The sequence below is a fragment of the Equus caballus genome, chromosome 20 (genome assembly GCF_041296265.1).
Source record: "Equus caballus isolate H_3958 breed thoroughbred chromosome 20, TB-T2T, whole genome shotgun sequence".
NCBI lineage: Eukaryota > Metazoa > Chordata > Mammalia > Perissodactyla > Equidae > Equus > Equus caballus.
This window is the reverse complement of record NC_091703.1, coordinates 9,671,422-9,687,146: the sequence shown is the minus strand read 5'-3', so window position 1 is coordinate 9,687,146 and position 15,725 is coordinate 9,671,422. Positions and strand designations below refer to the sequence as shown.

General features: G+C 37.9%; 1 protein-coding gene across 4 annotated transcripts in view; it reads left to right on the top strand.

Moving 5' to 3' along the window:
* BLOC1S5 (biogenesis of lysosomal organelles complex 1 subunit 5) overlaps positions 1–15,725 on the top strand; it is a 72,957-nt gene that overhangs the window by 15,117 nt on the left and 42,115 nt on the right. For all 4 annotated transcript variants that reach the window (XR_011429473.1, XM_070244069.1, XM_070244068.1 and 1 more), the window contains exon 3: positions 13,300–13,429. Coding sequence is in view for 3 of the 4 variants with exons in the window: in XM_070244069.1 (XP_070100170.1) it covers positions 13,300–13,429 (130 nt within the window). In the remaining variant the exon portion in view is untranslated. The remainder of the gene's footprint in view (positions 1–13,299; positions 13,430–15,725) is intronic.

Here is a 15,725-nt window from a genome sequence, read left to right as displayed (position 1 = left end):
GGTTTGGGGAGCCCCAGCACAGTTGGCTGCAAGGTCTAGTAGCACACTCCTCTTGCAGTTTTTCTGTTAAGTGAATAGGTCCCCAGGGTGGCTGGTTGCTAGGCTCAGGGACTTACAATTGCTGTAGGCCTCAGGCCTGCAAGGCTGTTGTTAGCTATCTTAGGATTGCAGCTGAGTGGTGCTGGGCCCATGCACAAGAGCACCCAATTGTTTCAGGCTTTGGAAGGTGGGGCCCAACCCCCTGGAATGTACACAATCCCCACTACAAAGGCCCCCACACTCTCCACCGGTGCCCTCCACAGTTCCCCTGTTCCTCATGCAGGCCCTGCCCCACAGAAGCAGACACACTGCCCTGCCTGTGGAGAATCGAGGCACCTACTCTATGCAAGCTGACAAGTAACCTGAGGGCTTAATGTTGGGTGGAGTCAGTCCCTAGGGTGCGCTGCCTGCTCTGGCTGAACTGGATTAAATCTGAGCTCTAGTGTGTGTGGCAGACCCCTGGGCTAACAGGCCAGGGGAAGAACTGCAATGGTGCCTGCCAGTGTCTGTGTGCACCTGCCTGTACTAGGTGACAACAATGGCCGCCACCAATGTCTCAGTCTCTGAAGAGGTCTCACCTCGCACTGAGATGCACCCAGAGCCTACCAGGTGAGTCTCTTTTCACCAAAGGGCTGTGCACCTTTCTTTCTGGTGATTTTAGGTTGCTCTCTGAGAGGGGTGAATTTGTATGTGGGCCCTTTAAGAGCTGGCTTTTTGCTGCTTATGTCAGATAGCTTTTCTGGGAGGTGTTCCCCTTTGTAGTTAATAGCTAGCAAAGTCAAATAGTAGGACACTCGTCTCAGTTGTGCTGAGTCTGAAGGATGCTTATAGTGGTAACGCACTGCCGCTCGGGTCCCTCCTCTTCCAGGGAGGGCTCCGTACCCTAGGGTGGCTCCCACCCAGCTGGCTGTGAAGCTCCACCACTCATAAAAGTGGCTTATTTCTCTCCAGAAGGAATTTCTGTCTCTTCCGCCTCAGTCAGGACTGTCCCTTGTGGGGTGCTTTTTATCCACTTTTCAGTTCTCTCTGTCAGGTACTTTTTCCAAGAATAGCTGTAACCTGGTTGTGTTCATGGGAGGAGATGAGTTCAGAGTCCACCTACACCACCATATTGATGAGATCTCTAAACAAAGAATTTTAATGGTAGAATTATTATGATAAAACAAGCACAAAGTGCTTGAGGTCTCAGAGGAGGAAACAACTCCTAAAAGAGCTGGGAGGGAAATTTACTGTGGAAAACAGTATGGAGATTCCTCAAAAAATTAAGGATAGATCTACCATATGATTCAGCTATTCCACCGCTGGGTATTTGTCCAAAGAACATGAAAACACAATGCATAAAGATACATGTATCCCTATGTTCATAGCAGCATTATTCACAGTATCTAAGACTTGGAAGCAACCTAGGTGCCCATCAAGGATAAGTGGATAAAGAAGATGTGGTATTTATACGCAATGGAATACTACTCACCCATGAAAGATCATCAAATCTGGCCATTTGTGATAACATGGATAAATAAATTCTGGCTCAGCTATAGGCTATTTATTTCACCTTAGACAAATTATTTCATGTCAAGGTGTCTTAGCTTCCTTATCTCAAAGCCCTCTCATTATCTCCCCCAACTCTCCTGAGCGCGCTCTAGATTTTCCCATTGTGCTCTTCTGAGCCCCACCTTCTTCCCTCCGTCAGTCTTTCATATTCTCTCATCAGGACTCCTCACCCATAGACTGCGCCTCTGGTTGGTCTCTCCTGGCCTACAGTGGTCTCCACCATTCTCTGACTCACTCCAGTGCATTTCCAAGCTCTACATTCTTCCAGTTTCTCGCACTGACCACACACAGAGCTCTAATTTCCTGGTTTCTCAGAATCCCCAATGCCCAAAGCTTGTATTTCTGAGTAGTTTTCCTGGATTCCTGGATGAACAATACTGCGATTTTAGTCGGGATTATGGCAGATGTGCTGTATCTCATTTTCAGGTACAGGAAGCAAGAATTTCTTTTTGTTCCCCCCCCAATTTTATTTATTTACTTATTTTTAATTGCAGTAACATTGGGTTATAACATTATATAGCTTTTGGATGTACATCATAATATATTTCAAATACTGTGTAGATTACATCATGTTCACTACCCAAAAACTAATTATAGTCCATCCCCTCACACGTGAGCCTAATCCCCCCTTTTGCCCTTCCCACCCCGCCATGGTAACCACCAATCCATTCTCCATTGCTATGTGTTTGTTTGTCATTGTTTTTATCTTCTACTTATGAGTGAGATCATACGGTATTTGACTTTCTCCATCTGACTTATTTCACTCAGCATAATACCCCCAAGGTCCATCCATGTTGTCACAAAATGGCCGGATTTCATCATGTCTTATGGCTGAGTAGTAGTCCATTGTGTATAAATACCACATCTTCTTTATCCATTCGTCCCTTTATGGGCACCTGGGTTGCTTCCATGTCTTTGCTATTTTGTATAATGCCGCAGTGAACATAGGGATGCAAGTATCTTTATGCCTTTGCGTTTTCAGGTTCTTTGGATAAATACCCAGCAGTGGGATAGCTGGAACATATGGTAGATCTATTCTTAATTTTCTGAGGATACTCCATACTGCTTTCCATAGTGGCTGCACCAGTTTGCACTCCCACCATCAGTGTACAAGGGTTCCCATCTCTCCACATCCTCTCCAACATTTGTTGTCTCCTGTCTTGTTAATTATAGCCATTCTGACCAGAGTGAGGTGATATCTCGTTGTAGTTTTGATTTGCATTTCCCTGATAGCTAATGATGTTGAGCATCTTTTCATATGCCTTTTGGCCATCTGCATATCTTCTTTGGAGAAATCTCTGTTCAGATCTTTTGCCCATGTTTTAATTGGGTTGTTGGTTTTTTTGTTGTTGAGCTGTATGAGTTCTTTATATAATTTGGACATTAACCCCTTGTCTGATATATGGTTTGCAAATATCTTCTCCCACTTGTTAGGTTGTCTTTTTGTTTTGTTGATGGTTTCCTTTGCTGTGCAGAAGCTGTTTAGTTTCATGTAGTCCTGTTTGTTCATTTTTTCTTTTGTTTCCCTTGCCCAGACAGACATGGTACTTGAAAATATGCTGCTCAGACTGATGTCAAAGAGTGTACTGCCTGTGTTTTCTTCTAGAAGTTTCATGGTTTCAGGTCTTACATTCAAGTCTTTAATCCATTTTGAGTTGATCTTTGTGCATGGTGTAAGAGAATGGTCTACTTTCATTCTTTTGCATGTGGCTGTCCAGTTTTCCCAACACCATTTATTGAAGAGACTCTCCTTTCTCCATCATATGCTCTTGGCTCCCTTGTCGAATATTAGCTGTCCATAAATGTGTGGGTTTGTTTCTGGGCTCTTGATTCTGTTCCATTGATGTGTGTGTGTGTTTTTGTGCCAGTACCATGCTGTTTTGGTTACTATGGCTTTGTAGTATATTTTGAAATCAGGGAGTGTGATACCTCCAGCTTTGTTCTTTTTTCTCAGGAATCCTTTGGCTATTTGGGGTCTTTTGTTGTTCCATATACATTTTAGATTCTTTGTTCTATTTCTGTGAAAAATGTTGTTGGAACTTTGATAGGGATTGCATTGAATCTATAGATTGCTTTAGGAAGTATGGACATTTTAACGAGGTTAATTCTTCCAAACCAAGAGCATGGAATATCTTTCCATTTCTTTGTCTCTTCTTCAATTTCTTTCAACAATGTTTTATAGTTTTCGGTGTACAGATCTTTCACCTCTTTGGTTGTTTATTCCTAGGTATTTTATTATTTTTGTTGCAATTGTATGGGATTGTATTCTTAATTTCTCTTTCTGTGACTTTGTTATTAGTGTGTAGAAACACAACTGATTTTTCTACATTGATTTTGTATCCCACAACTTGACTGTATTCCTTTATTGTTTCTAAAAGTTTTTTAGTGGATTCTTCAAGGTTTTCTAGATATAAAATCATGTCGTCTGCAAAGAGTGACAGTTTCACTTCTTCTTTTCCAATGTGGATCCCTTTTATTTTTCTTGCCTGATTGCTCTGGCTAGGACTTCCAATACTATGTTAAATAAAGAGTGGTGACAGTGGGCATCCTTGTCTGGTTCCTGTTCTTAAAGGGATAGCTTTCAGTTTTTCTCCGTTGAGAATGATGTTTGCTGTGGGTTTGTCATATATGGCCTTTATTATGTTGAGGTATTTTCCTTCTATACCCATTTTATTTAGAGTTTTTTTTATCATAAATAGATGTTGTATCTTGTCAAATGCTTTCTCTGCATCTATTAAGATGATCATGTGATTTTTATTCTTCATTTTGTAAATGTGGTGTATCACGTTGATAGATTTGCAGATGTTGAACCATCCCTGCATGCCTGGAATGAAACTCACTTGATCATGATGTATGACTTTTTAATGTATTGTTGTATTCGATTTGCTGGTATTTTATTGAGGATTTTTGCATCAATGTTCATCAGTGATATTAGCCTGTAATTTTCTTTTTTTGTGTTGTCCTTGTCTGGTTTTGGTATTAGGGTATTGTTGGCTTCCTAGAATGAGTTAGGAAGCCTCCCCTCCTCTTCAGTTTTTGGGAAGAGTTTGAGAAGGAGAAGTGTTAAGTCTTCTTTGAATATTTGGTAGAGTTCACCAGGGAAGCCATCTGGTCCTGGACTTTTATTTTTTGGGAGGTTTTTGATTGCTGTTTCAATCTCCTTACTGGTGACGGGTCTATTTAAATTCTCTACTTCTTCTTGGTCCAGTTTTGGAAGGTTGTATGTTTCTAAAAATTTATCCATTTCTTCTAGATTATCCAATTTGTTGGCATATAGCTTTTCATAGTATTCTCTTACTATCTTTTGTATTTCTGAGGTGTCTGTTGTAATCTCTCCTCTTTCATTTCTGATTTTATTTATTTGAGCCTTCTCTCTTTTTTTCTTGGCTAGTCTAGCTAAGGGTTTGTCAATTTTCTTTATCTTTTCAAAGAACCAGCTCTTGGTTTCATTAATTTTTTCTATTTTTTTTTTTAGTCTCTGTATCGTTTATTTCTGCTCTGATTTTTCTTATTTCCTTCCTTCTGCTGATTTTGAGCTTTGTTTGTTGTTCTTTTTCCAGTACCTTTAGATGCGCTTTAGGTTGTCTATTTGGGATTTTTCTTCTTTGTTGAGGTAGGTCTGAATTGCTGTGAACTTCCCTCTTAGAACTGCTTTTGCTATATCCCACAGATTTTGGCATGTCATATTTTCATTTTCATTTGTCTCCAGGAATTTTTTGATTTCTCCTTTGATTTCTTCATTGACTCAATCATTGTTCAGTAGCATTTTGTTTATCTCCACATTTTTGTGGCTTTTCTGGTTTTCTTCCTGTAGTTGATTTCTAGTTTCATTCCTTTGTGGTCAGAAAAGATGCATAATAGTATTTCAATCTTCTTAAGTTTATTGAGCCTTGTTTTGTGGCCTAATATGTGATCAATCCTGGAGGATGTTCCATGTGCATTTGAAAAGAATCTGTATTCTGTGGTTTTTGGATGGAATGTTCTACACGTATCTACTAAGTCCATCTGGTCTAATGTGTCCTTTAAGGCCAGTATTTCCTTGTTGATCTTCTGTTTGGATGATCTATCCATTGGTGTAAGTGGAGTGTTAAAGTCCCCTACTATTATTGTGTTACTGTCTATTTCTCCTTTTATGTCTGTTAATTGCTTTATATATTTAGGTGCTTCTATGTTGGGTGCATAGATATTTACAAATGTTATATTTTCCTGTTGGATTGTTCCCTTTATCATTATGTAGTGCTCGTCTTTGTCTCTTGTTACAGTTTTTGTTTGAAAGTCTATTTTATCTGATATAAGTATTGCTACCCCCGCATTCTTTTCTTTGCCATTTGCATGGGATATCTTTTTCCATCCTTTCACTTTCATTTTGTGAGTGTCTTTAGGTCTGAAGTGTGTCTCTTGTATTGCAGCATATACATGGGTCTTGTTTTTTTATCCACTTGGCCACCCTGTGGCATTTGATTGGAGCATTTAGTCCATTGACATTCAAAGTAGGTATTGATAAATATGTATTTATTGCAATTTTATTACTTTTTTTTCCCTGGGTGTTTTAGTAGTTCTTCTCTGTTCTGTCTTTTTCTCTTGCTCTCTTCCCTTGTGGTTTGAAGGCTTTCTTAGTAGTAGGTTTGATTTCTTTTGTCTTACTTTCTTGTTTGCTTATTATAGGTTTCTGATTTGTGATTACCATGAGGATCCTATTTAATATCCTATGTATATAACAGTCTATATCAAGTTGATAGACTCTTTAGCTTGATCTCTTTCTAAAATCTCTACTTTTTCACTTCCCTCCTCCCACATTTTATGTTTTTCAAATCATATATAGTCTCTTGTTTAGTGTGTGTCTATCCATTACCCTCTTAGCATTGAAACAGGTGATTTTAGTACATTTGTCTTTTAACCTTCATATTATCTTCACAGGTAGTTGATCTGCTGCCTTTATTATATTTTTACCCTTACAAGTGATTTTATTGCCTGTTTTTTTTTGTTTTTTTTTTTATAATAATTTTTTTTTTTTTTATCTCTGTGGTCATTGCTTTCCCACTTAAAGAAGTCCCTTCAGCATTTCTTCTAGAACTGGTTTCTTGGTGATAAACTCCTTTAATTTTTACTTGTCTGGGAAGCTCTTTATCTCTCCAGGAAGCAAGAATTTCTTGAGCCAGCCCTGATGCATGATACTTGAAGTTTGACACTGTGACTGCTTTGGCAACCCGGCTTCAATTCCTGGTTGCAGAACCACACCACCTGCTGTCAGTAGCCATGTGGTGGCAGTGGCTCACATAGAAGAACTAGAACAACTTACAACTAAGACATGCACCCATGTACTGGGGCTTGGGGAGGAAAAACAAGAGGAACACCAGCAACAGATGTTAGCTCAGGACGAATCTTTCCCTACCAGAAAAAAGGATTTTTTGTTCCCAGTCTCCTCTAGTCACGAACTTCCAGTTTCCGGGTTTTCAGATTCCCAACTTCCAGGAATCAGCCACAGGGTGCTGAATCTTAGCCAAGGTCTTGTTTTCCATCAGACCACACAATGTATTCTCTGAGGCTTGGGTGGGCACTGATCCTAAAAGCCTCTGAAGCAGCGAGCTCAGGGAGGAGGCTGTCTGGCCCCAGGATGTTCAATGCAGCATTGTAAGAGGGAAAATTACAAATCATTCAAACAAGCCATCGATAAGAAATGACGAAACGAAAACTTATTTTAGTTTTAAGGAATGCTGCCCCAAACCCACAAAGACTAAACTATGGCTGTCCACATTGACATGTTAAATTCTCCATGTAAAATATAAAGAGAGATCAAGTTGTTGGGGGTTTTTAGTACAATCCTATACAATTCTAAAAGTATATATTTGTTAACATTTGAGCTTTGACAAGGATATATTCTTATTTAATTTTGATAACTGAAGATTCTATGTTTAGCAGAACAAATTATAATTTTGTGGTTGTTTGAGGATACTTCTTTTAAGGGGGATGAGAAGTTTGGGGTATTATAATTTACAACAAATATCTTCCATGTTTTACTTGTTATCAAAAATAAATCAAGGTTTTAAAATAAATAATGTACCCTATCCAGGTAAAGACAAGCATACAGTTGCTGAAAAGCAAAAGTATAAGGCATAATATATTCCAATTCTAATTCTTAGCAAGTGCTCTGCCCAAATGCTTCTTGAAACTCATTGTGCAAATACAGCATCTGATGTCTTTTGTTAAACTGCAGATTCCAATTCAGGAACTGTCAGGCCTTTACCTTTGGTTAGGAAGCAAGACTTACTGTGGAGCAACCTCATGGTCTGCATGTTAAATATGCATTTCAAAATACTTTGAAAACTGATACCTGAATTGACTGACAATTCTTTACTCCACCTCCAAGTTCAACTAGTGCAATGAGCAAAGAAAATAAAACAGGTGCAGTACTTGAGAGAAAACTCAACACAGTCATTATCTGCAGATAGCATAATCATCTACCAGGAAAACTGCAGAGAGTTCACTGACACGTACTGAGTTCAACAAGATGTATACAGCAAGATCAAAATACAAAATACAATGGTTTATTCCATCAAGGGAAAAACCAATTGTAAAATACAATAGCAAAACCTGTTTAAAATGAAAGAAATAATACTTCAGAAATACCTAGGGACAATCCTACAGAAAATGCATGAAGCCCACAAGGAAGAAAATATAAAGTTTAACTGCAAAACATAACCTACATAAAGAGAGAGTTATACTGGTGTGGTGGGGAAATCTTAATATTTTAAGGAAGCCATTACCTCCAAATTAATCTACACAATCAATGCAATCACAATCAAAGTTCCAAGATATTTTTCATGGAACTTAGTAAACTAGCTATAATGTTTATGTAGAAGCAAAAATACAGAAGGAGAGGCAGCACAGTTGCAAAGAATAATCAGTGATCAAGTGTTCACATTTTCCCATTTCTTACCCTCTTCTTTGTCTTGACCAAACTTTAGTCAGGCTTATCTCTTTCCTCCAGGCCCCAGAACTCTGCTTACCCTCAAGCCTGAACAAGTACAAAAAGGGGAACTGCCCCCCTTGTCATTTTCTCCTGAATTGACTGACCACAGCAAGACTCTTCCCCTCAGAATCCATTGTTAGGGTCATGCAAGGACTCAGGGAATATTGTTCACCTGAGCCTTTCCTAAGGCATTATTATATAATCAACAGAATGAGTTTCAGACAACCAAAGTGATTGGCGAGACTTCTACCTAACAACAGTTAGTAACCACTAAATATGCATTTGCTTACAGAACCAAGACCAAATGGTGGTTATAAGGGAGACAGTATAACATGCTGTGGCTCTGTGTTCTGACAATGTAGATACAGTCTATCAGAAAATGGAAGGAGCGAAGAGGTTATATGAAACGTAGAATATCCTCACTTGTTGCCTTATAAATATTAACTAGGAGTCAATTCACATTGGATTCTGAGGGAGGGGAAAAAGCTAAAGAAAGAAGAGATGACCGCCTAATATTAATATTGCTTATTGTAGGGGACCAGTAGACAATAGCCAAAAAGTGGAGACCAAGGGTATTATATAAATTGTTAGTATAAACATAACCATGAGAGCAAAAACGCCCACTTTTCTAAATGCTGAGAGATACACCAAAAAGAGAACAGATAGACCACATGACCGTAGAGAGAAAGATTACATACATAGAGTGTGTGCGCTTATGATTTTGACTTAGAAAGTGAAATAAGAAAAGTCTTTATATCATGTTTCTGTTTAAGAAGGAAGGAATTGAAAAAATATGTATCTACACACTTACACGTATGCATGTGTGTATACATACACGAGTAAATGAGGATGTATATCCTTATACTGAAAACAATGGCAGGATAAAAATCTTAAAATAATTACCTAAAGAGAGTGATAGAAGGAATAGGGTACAAAAGATAGGGATAGAAGCTAGACTTTTTTGAATATATGTTTTTTTAGAGATGTAGTTTTGGAGCTGTGTAAATATTTTAGATAATTTAAAAGAAAATTAAATTTTAAGAAGCAATCTCTAAAAATCAAGCAAAATGTAGAAAAGCAAACCTATGTTTCCAGATGGTGGCATTGCCAATGCAGAGAGAAATTGTTTTCTTTCTTTCTTTTTTTGGTGAGGAAGATTGGGCCTGAGGTAACATCTCTTGCCAATCTTCCTCTTTTTTTTTCTCCCCGAAGCCCCAGTACCTAGTTGTATGTCCTACTTGTATGTCCTTCTAGTTCTTCTCATGCGGCACGCTGCCTCAGCATAGCTTGATGAGCTGTGTGTAAGTCCTCGCTCATGATCTGAACCAGCAAACCCCAGGCTGCCAAAGTGGAGCCTGCTAACTTAACCACTATGCCACCGGGCCGGCCCCGAGAAATTGTTCTAAGTAATTTTAAAGCAGTAATTTGTACATTCCTAGTGAAATGTCCCTTTAGAACAAAGAGTTTAAAAAAAAACCCTCAAGTGTTTTCAATAATCATTTTGCTGATGCTAGTATTAGTATTGTTACTTGACTGAATTAGTGATGAAGCAAGTGAGTCATTATATGGTGTTTTGAGAAATGGAAAGAAACAGATAAGACAGAGAGGGTCATTAAAAACCCTATCATCCTGAATTTGTTTGACTATGAGTATGAACTTAAAATGTATCTTTTCTTTTAAAAAAAATACCTATTTCCTCTCCTTGTCCACTGAAAGGTCTAGAACTAATGACTGACCCAGGAGCAGTGAGCACCCCTAGTACCCAGTCTCTAAACGCCATTTCTGAATACCAGTGGTATTTAGAGACCTGCTGATTCCAAGTCTGGGTCAGGAAATGTACAAGATTAGCCTGGAGCATCAGGCCATGTCAGAAAGCAAAGAAACTATTAAGGAACACTAGGGCTTTGTCTAATGTGTTCCAGAGTCGACCTGAACGGGCTCCTACTAGACAAAGATAGGACACTTTAAGCACCAATAAGGAGAAATACTGTAACAGATTGAAAAGCTTCAAATATTTTTAAATCTATGAGTCATGGGAATATATAAAAACAAACAAAAACCTTTAGAGAATACTAGAGAACCACATCATTATTTTTAAAACTGGTGAATAAGGAGAAATAATAATTTTATTTTGACTTTCATATATGAGCATTCCTCAGAGTAACCAAATAGTTGATGAGGGCAAATTTCTCTTTATAGAAGTAGGGATTCCTGCTAATAAATGAAGACGGAATGCTACCAACAGCCTATTGAAAGTATGCAGCCCACCTCTGAAATATTCTTAAAGACACAAAACAAAACAAACCTTGAATCTGATCAAGCCTCTAGTTCTAACTGCTAATTTACAGGAAAGAGAAGAGACAAAGGAATATGTTAAGCAAAGGAAAAAAAGTGATGGAGGGGAAATCTATAGATTAGAAAAGATTTAAGAAACATATTAACCAATTGCAATGTCTGAATCTTATTTAGATTTTATTTTAAATAAACTGGGAGATAAAAACCATTTATAACATTTGAGGGAATGCAAATCCTACCTTGATATTTAATGATATTAAAGAGCTGTTGTTGAGTGTGTACGTGAGAGACAGGAGAGAGAAGAGAGGTGGTCTTATTGTATCTTTTCTTTAAGAGGAGTCTGTCTTTTAAAGATAGATGTTGAAATACTTACAGTGGAAATGATATACTCCCTGGGATTTGCTTCAAGAGAGTCTAGGATTGTGGGCAGGGGCATATTGTTCCAGAGGGAACAAAATCAGCCATGAGTTGAGCATTGTTGAAGCTTCGTGATGAGTACATGAGGATTCATTATTTTATTCTCTGTCAACTTTTTCATATGAGTTTTAAATCTTTTATTATGGAAAAATTAGAAAGAATAAAAATCTGGCCACAGCTCTTCCATTAGGATGGCTCAAAACAGAACAAAGACCCCAGTAACATAATTAATATTATTTTCTTGGAATCAAGTTTACCACTCTTCTTTTTTTAATAAACTTTTTGTTTTGTATTAATTTTAGATTTACAGTGAAGTTGCTAAGATAGTGTGGAGAGTTCTCATATACCCCTCACCCAATTTCTCCCATTATTAATGTCTTATATTACCATACTACATTGGTAAAAACTAAGAAGCTGACATTAGTACATTACTATTAATAAAACACCTGACTTTATTTGGATTTCACCAGTTTTTCCATTACAGTCCTCTTTCTGTTCTGGGATCTAATCCAGGGTACCACATTGCAGTTAATTGTTATGTCTCTCTTTGGTCTGTGACAGTTTCTCAGTCTTTCCTTGTTTTTCATGATCTTGACAGTCTTGAGTTCTGGCTGGTAGCCTGTAGAATGTCCCCCAATCTGGGTTTGTCTGATGTTTTTCTTAAGATTAGATTGGGGTTATGAGTTTTTGGGAAGAGTACCACAGAGGTAAAGTGCTCTTCTTGTCACATTACATCAGGGGGTGCTATCACCATGACATCGCTGATGATGTCAACCTTCATTGTGTCTACTGTGAGGTTAATATTTTTCCCTTTCCTTCCTCTTTTCTTTGGAAGCAAGTCCCTAAGTCTAGCTCAGCCTCAGGGGGGGCAGGGTGAGGTGTTAAGACCACCTCCAGCTTCAGTGCTTCACTAGAAAAACTCAAGGACTCAGCATATAGTTGTACTAGTGACTAAGTTTTATTATGGTGAAAGAGTACACAGCAAAATCATCAAGGGGACAAGTGCATGGGGAGAAACCTGGACAAAACCAGGTAGAAGCTTCCAAGCATCTTCTTCCGATGGAGTCACACAGGATGCAGTGCATTCCCCAGCACTGAGTTGTGACAACGTGTGTGAAATGTCATCTACTAGGGAAGTTTGCCTGAGCCTAGGAGTCCAAGCTTTTTACTGGGGACTGGTCAAGTAGGCAGTCTCTGCCTAGCATGTATCAAAATTCCAGACTCCCAGATGGAAAGAGGTGTCTTATCATTTACAGAAAGTTTTATACAGTCATGCACCACATAATGTTTTTGTTGACGATGGACCACATATATGATAGTGGTCCCATAGATTAGTACAATATAGCCTGGAGGTGGAGTAGGCAATACCATCTGGGTTCGTATCCGTACACTCTGATGTTAGCACAACAAAATCGCCTAATGACACATTTCTCAGAACATGTCCCTGTCCTTAAGTGATGCATGACTGTACCCGTGTAAGGAAGTGTTTACTGGTCAGGTTCTCAGCCCGCAGGCGAAGGCCAGCCTTACAAGCAGCCTTCCTAAGGATAGTAGCCTCAGGCCTTCAACGTTGACTCTTGGCTGCACAGGGAAGTATCTAATGGATGCTTGAGCTCACATTTTTATTTGAGAAAAATGGAATCAGATAAAAAATAGTATAATAATAGAAGCTATATGGTAAGAATGAAAATAATGAAATTAAAATCAAATCAAAGGTATCTAATTTCTTTCTCTGCCCTCACTGAAGGAAATATGTAGCAATCTAGGCCTCTTTCTTGTTCTTTTACTGTATCTCATGCCATTTTTAAACATTGCTATAAAAATATTACTCACTGCAACTTTTAAAACATTTCATAATAAAAAAATGCCTCGAGGTTGTGACCTCATTTATTGCCAAATAATTAGAAGAAGGCTCTGTAAATTTCAGTAATGAGTAATAGCATAACCAAATCTGGGTGGAAATCCCAGAAAGTAATTACCAAGATTTAAGACACGCTATGTACTAGTCACTTATTTTCTTTTAATAGGAAAAACGTGGACTTCGAGAAATGCGAGTTCTTGAAAATTTGAAGAATATGATCCGTGAAACAAATGAACATACAATTCCTAAATGTAGAGAAACGATGCAGGACAACTTAGACCAAGTTCTCCAGAGATGTAAGCCATTGACTTTTTAATACTGCTTTATTTCCAATGAATGCTGTGCCAAAATGTGTTTCCTTGAGTATTTTGGTGGGATGTGGAGAGAGAGAAGTCTAAACAGAGCATGTAAGAGGGAAGCCCTGTCACAGAGAAAGTGGTTTTCTAGTGATGAATGAGTGTTGCCGTTGGTGTTAAGAGCATTAATCTCCAAAGCGAGACGTGTGCTTCTGGGGTACATGGAGGTGGTCCTTTTAGAATGTGAGAAAATCAAAGCAGTTTTGACCTTTAAAAACTTATCCATAAAAAAAGTTTGATGACCTTCTTTTTCAAACAGGATACTAGAGTTAACTTTTTTAAAAAAAAATCCTGTCATAAATGTTTGTATCTTACCACTTTTTTCATTAAGCAGAATATTGTAATGTGAAGAGAGAGTTGATCAAAAAGAATGTTTATGAAACACATCAAATCATAACATAACATAAAAGTTTTATTAGTACCTAATTTTAAAATCAGAAATATGTCAGAAACTCATGGCTTCTCCTTGGATCTGTATTGACACTTTCAGCTTGTCCAAGGATGATGCTGATAAATAATGATAGATTACTGAAGTGCAAAATGAAAAAACAGCTTTCTGGGGGAAAAAAATAAAACTCGCCAGTAACATATGGCCTGTGAAGGGGAGCAGGGGACAGGCTTTGGTGAGCCCGTCTTTGTGGGTCTGTCCCACTTAGTCTTTTGTGGGCTGATGCTCAAAGGAGGCTGGCACGCATATCCCCCAGGATCACATTCGCTTTCTTTAGGGGGATGGCAAAAAGCCTAAAATTGACTTGAGGCCTTTGCATTTTACTGCAGATGTGCCCCGTTTGTTCATACTGTCACTTCCTTAACCTCGACAAACATTCTAGATATTATGCTAAAACTAAAACTCAGGTTATTATTAATAAGAATATGTATACATTTGAGATGTGCCTGTAACTTTCCTTTTCTACACTTTGAGTATGTAAAAATAAATTGGGCAAAGCTTGGTAAAAATCTATGAATGGTTATTTTGACTTGTTTCATTCTTGGGCTGAAGTTATTTCTGACGTGAGGACTAGCCTCTGAAAAGTAGACACTTCACAATGAAATAGAGAAGTATTGCTAGTAATGTGAAATCCCGCCCGGAAACATATTTTCCTGAAAGCAAGGATTAAAACACATAAAACTTGAAGTTAACTAAGGTTTTAACATCTGTGGACTACTTGGAGTCTCATTGTTAGCTTTAGAAACCCAGCAATGACTTTTGGAGGGGTTTTCCTGCTCGAGCAAGAAAGACTTCCTCAGTAGGCTCCAACATCAGTATTTTTTTGTAGCTATTATCATGAACGTCACAGCTATAATGGAGATAATTGTCTGCTTTTGTAAAGCTCATGTAGTTTTAAGAATTCACCTGGGCCCGGCTGTGGTTCCCGGGGAATTTCAGTTTAAAAACTTGACATTTTAAGTCATAGTGCTGGCTTGTTTATTTCTACTACTAACTAAACAGGGGGTTGTGCAAAATCATGCAAACGAGTGTTTATGCTCTTTTAAGAGCAATTACTTTATTTTTTTTATTATTTAAACAAAGGACATATGTTTAAGTAAGAAGAAAAAGGAAATGAAGAAGAAAATAAGAAAGAAAAAGAAAGGAATAAATCACTTTAATCACAACCTAAAGAAAGCCATTGCTTTTTAACTTTGGTGAACATCATTTCAGAGACCTTTGTGTATATCCAAACAGAAGGATGAATGGAAGGATGAATGGATGATAGCTGAATGAGTAGACGGAAAGGTCTGAGGGAGAGAAAGAACATGTGATAAGGATAAGATCATACAATTTTAAGTTGAGGTATTAATTTTAAATTTTATTTGAATTTAACAGAACAAAAACTTAAGTGAATACTTAAAATAAGTGTTTTTTACTATAAAAGATAGTTGTTACTAAAACATCATTCAAAGAAAAATAATTATAAAAAACATCCTGCAGTTAGAGCCCCATTGTTATTGTTTCTGCGTTAATCAGTGCCCTGTGAGATGAGCGGTTAGGACTCCTATACCTTCCTTCTGTGTCTCTTCCCCACCCTCTCACTTGGGAGTTTTAACTTTGTCAGGGTTTGCAGAGTATTTGCTTTCTATCCTGCAGGTATAATGCTGCCAATTGTTAATTTAGTTTTAGACTATTCGATTCCTTTGTTTCTGATTTATTTATTAGATCTGTAATGATGTTAGAGTTCTCAGTTTGTTTCCTTAGCTCTGCGATCTCATTTTTCATTTCATGCTGTTTGTTTGACGT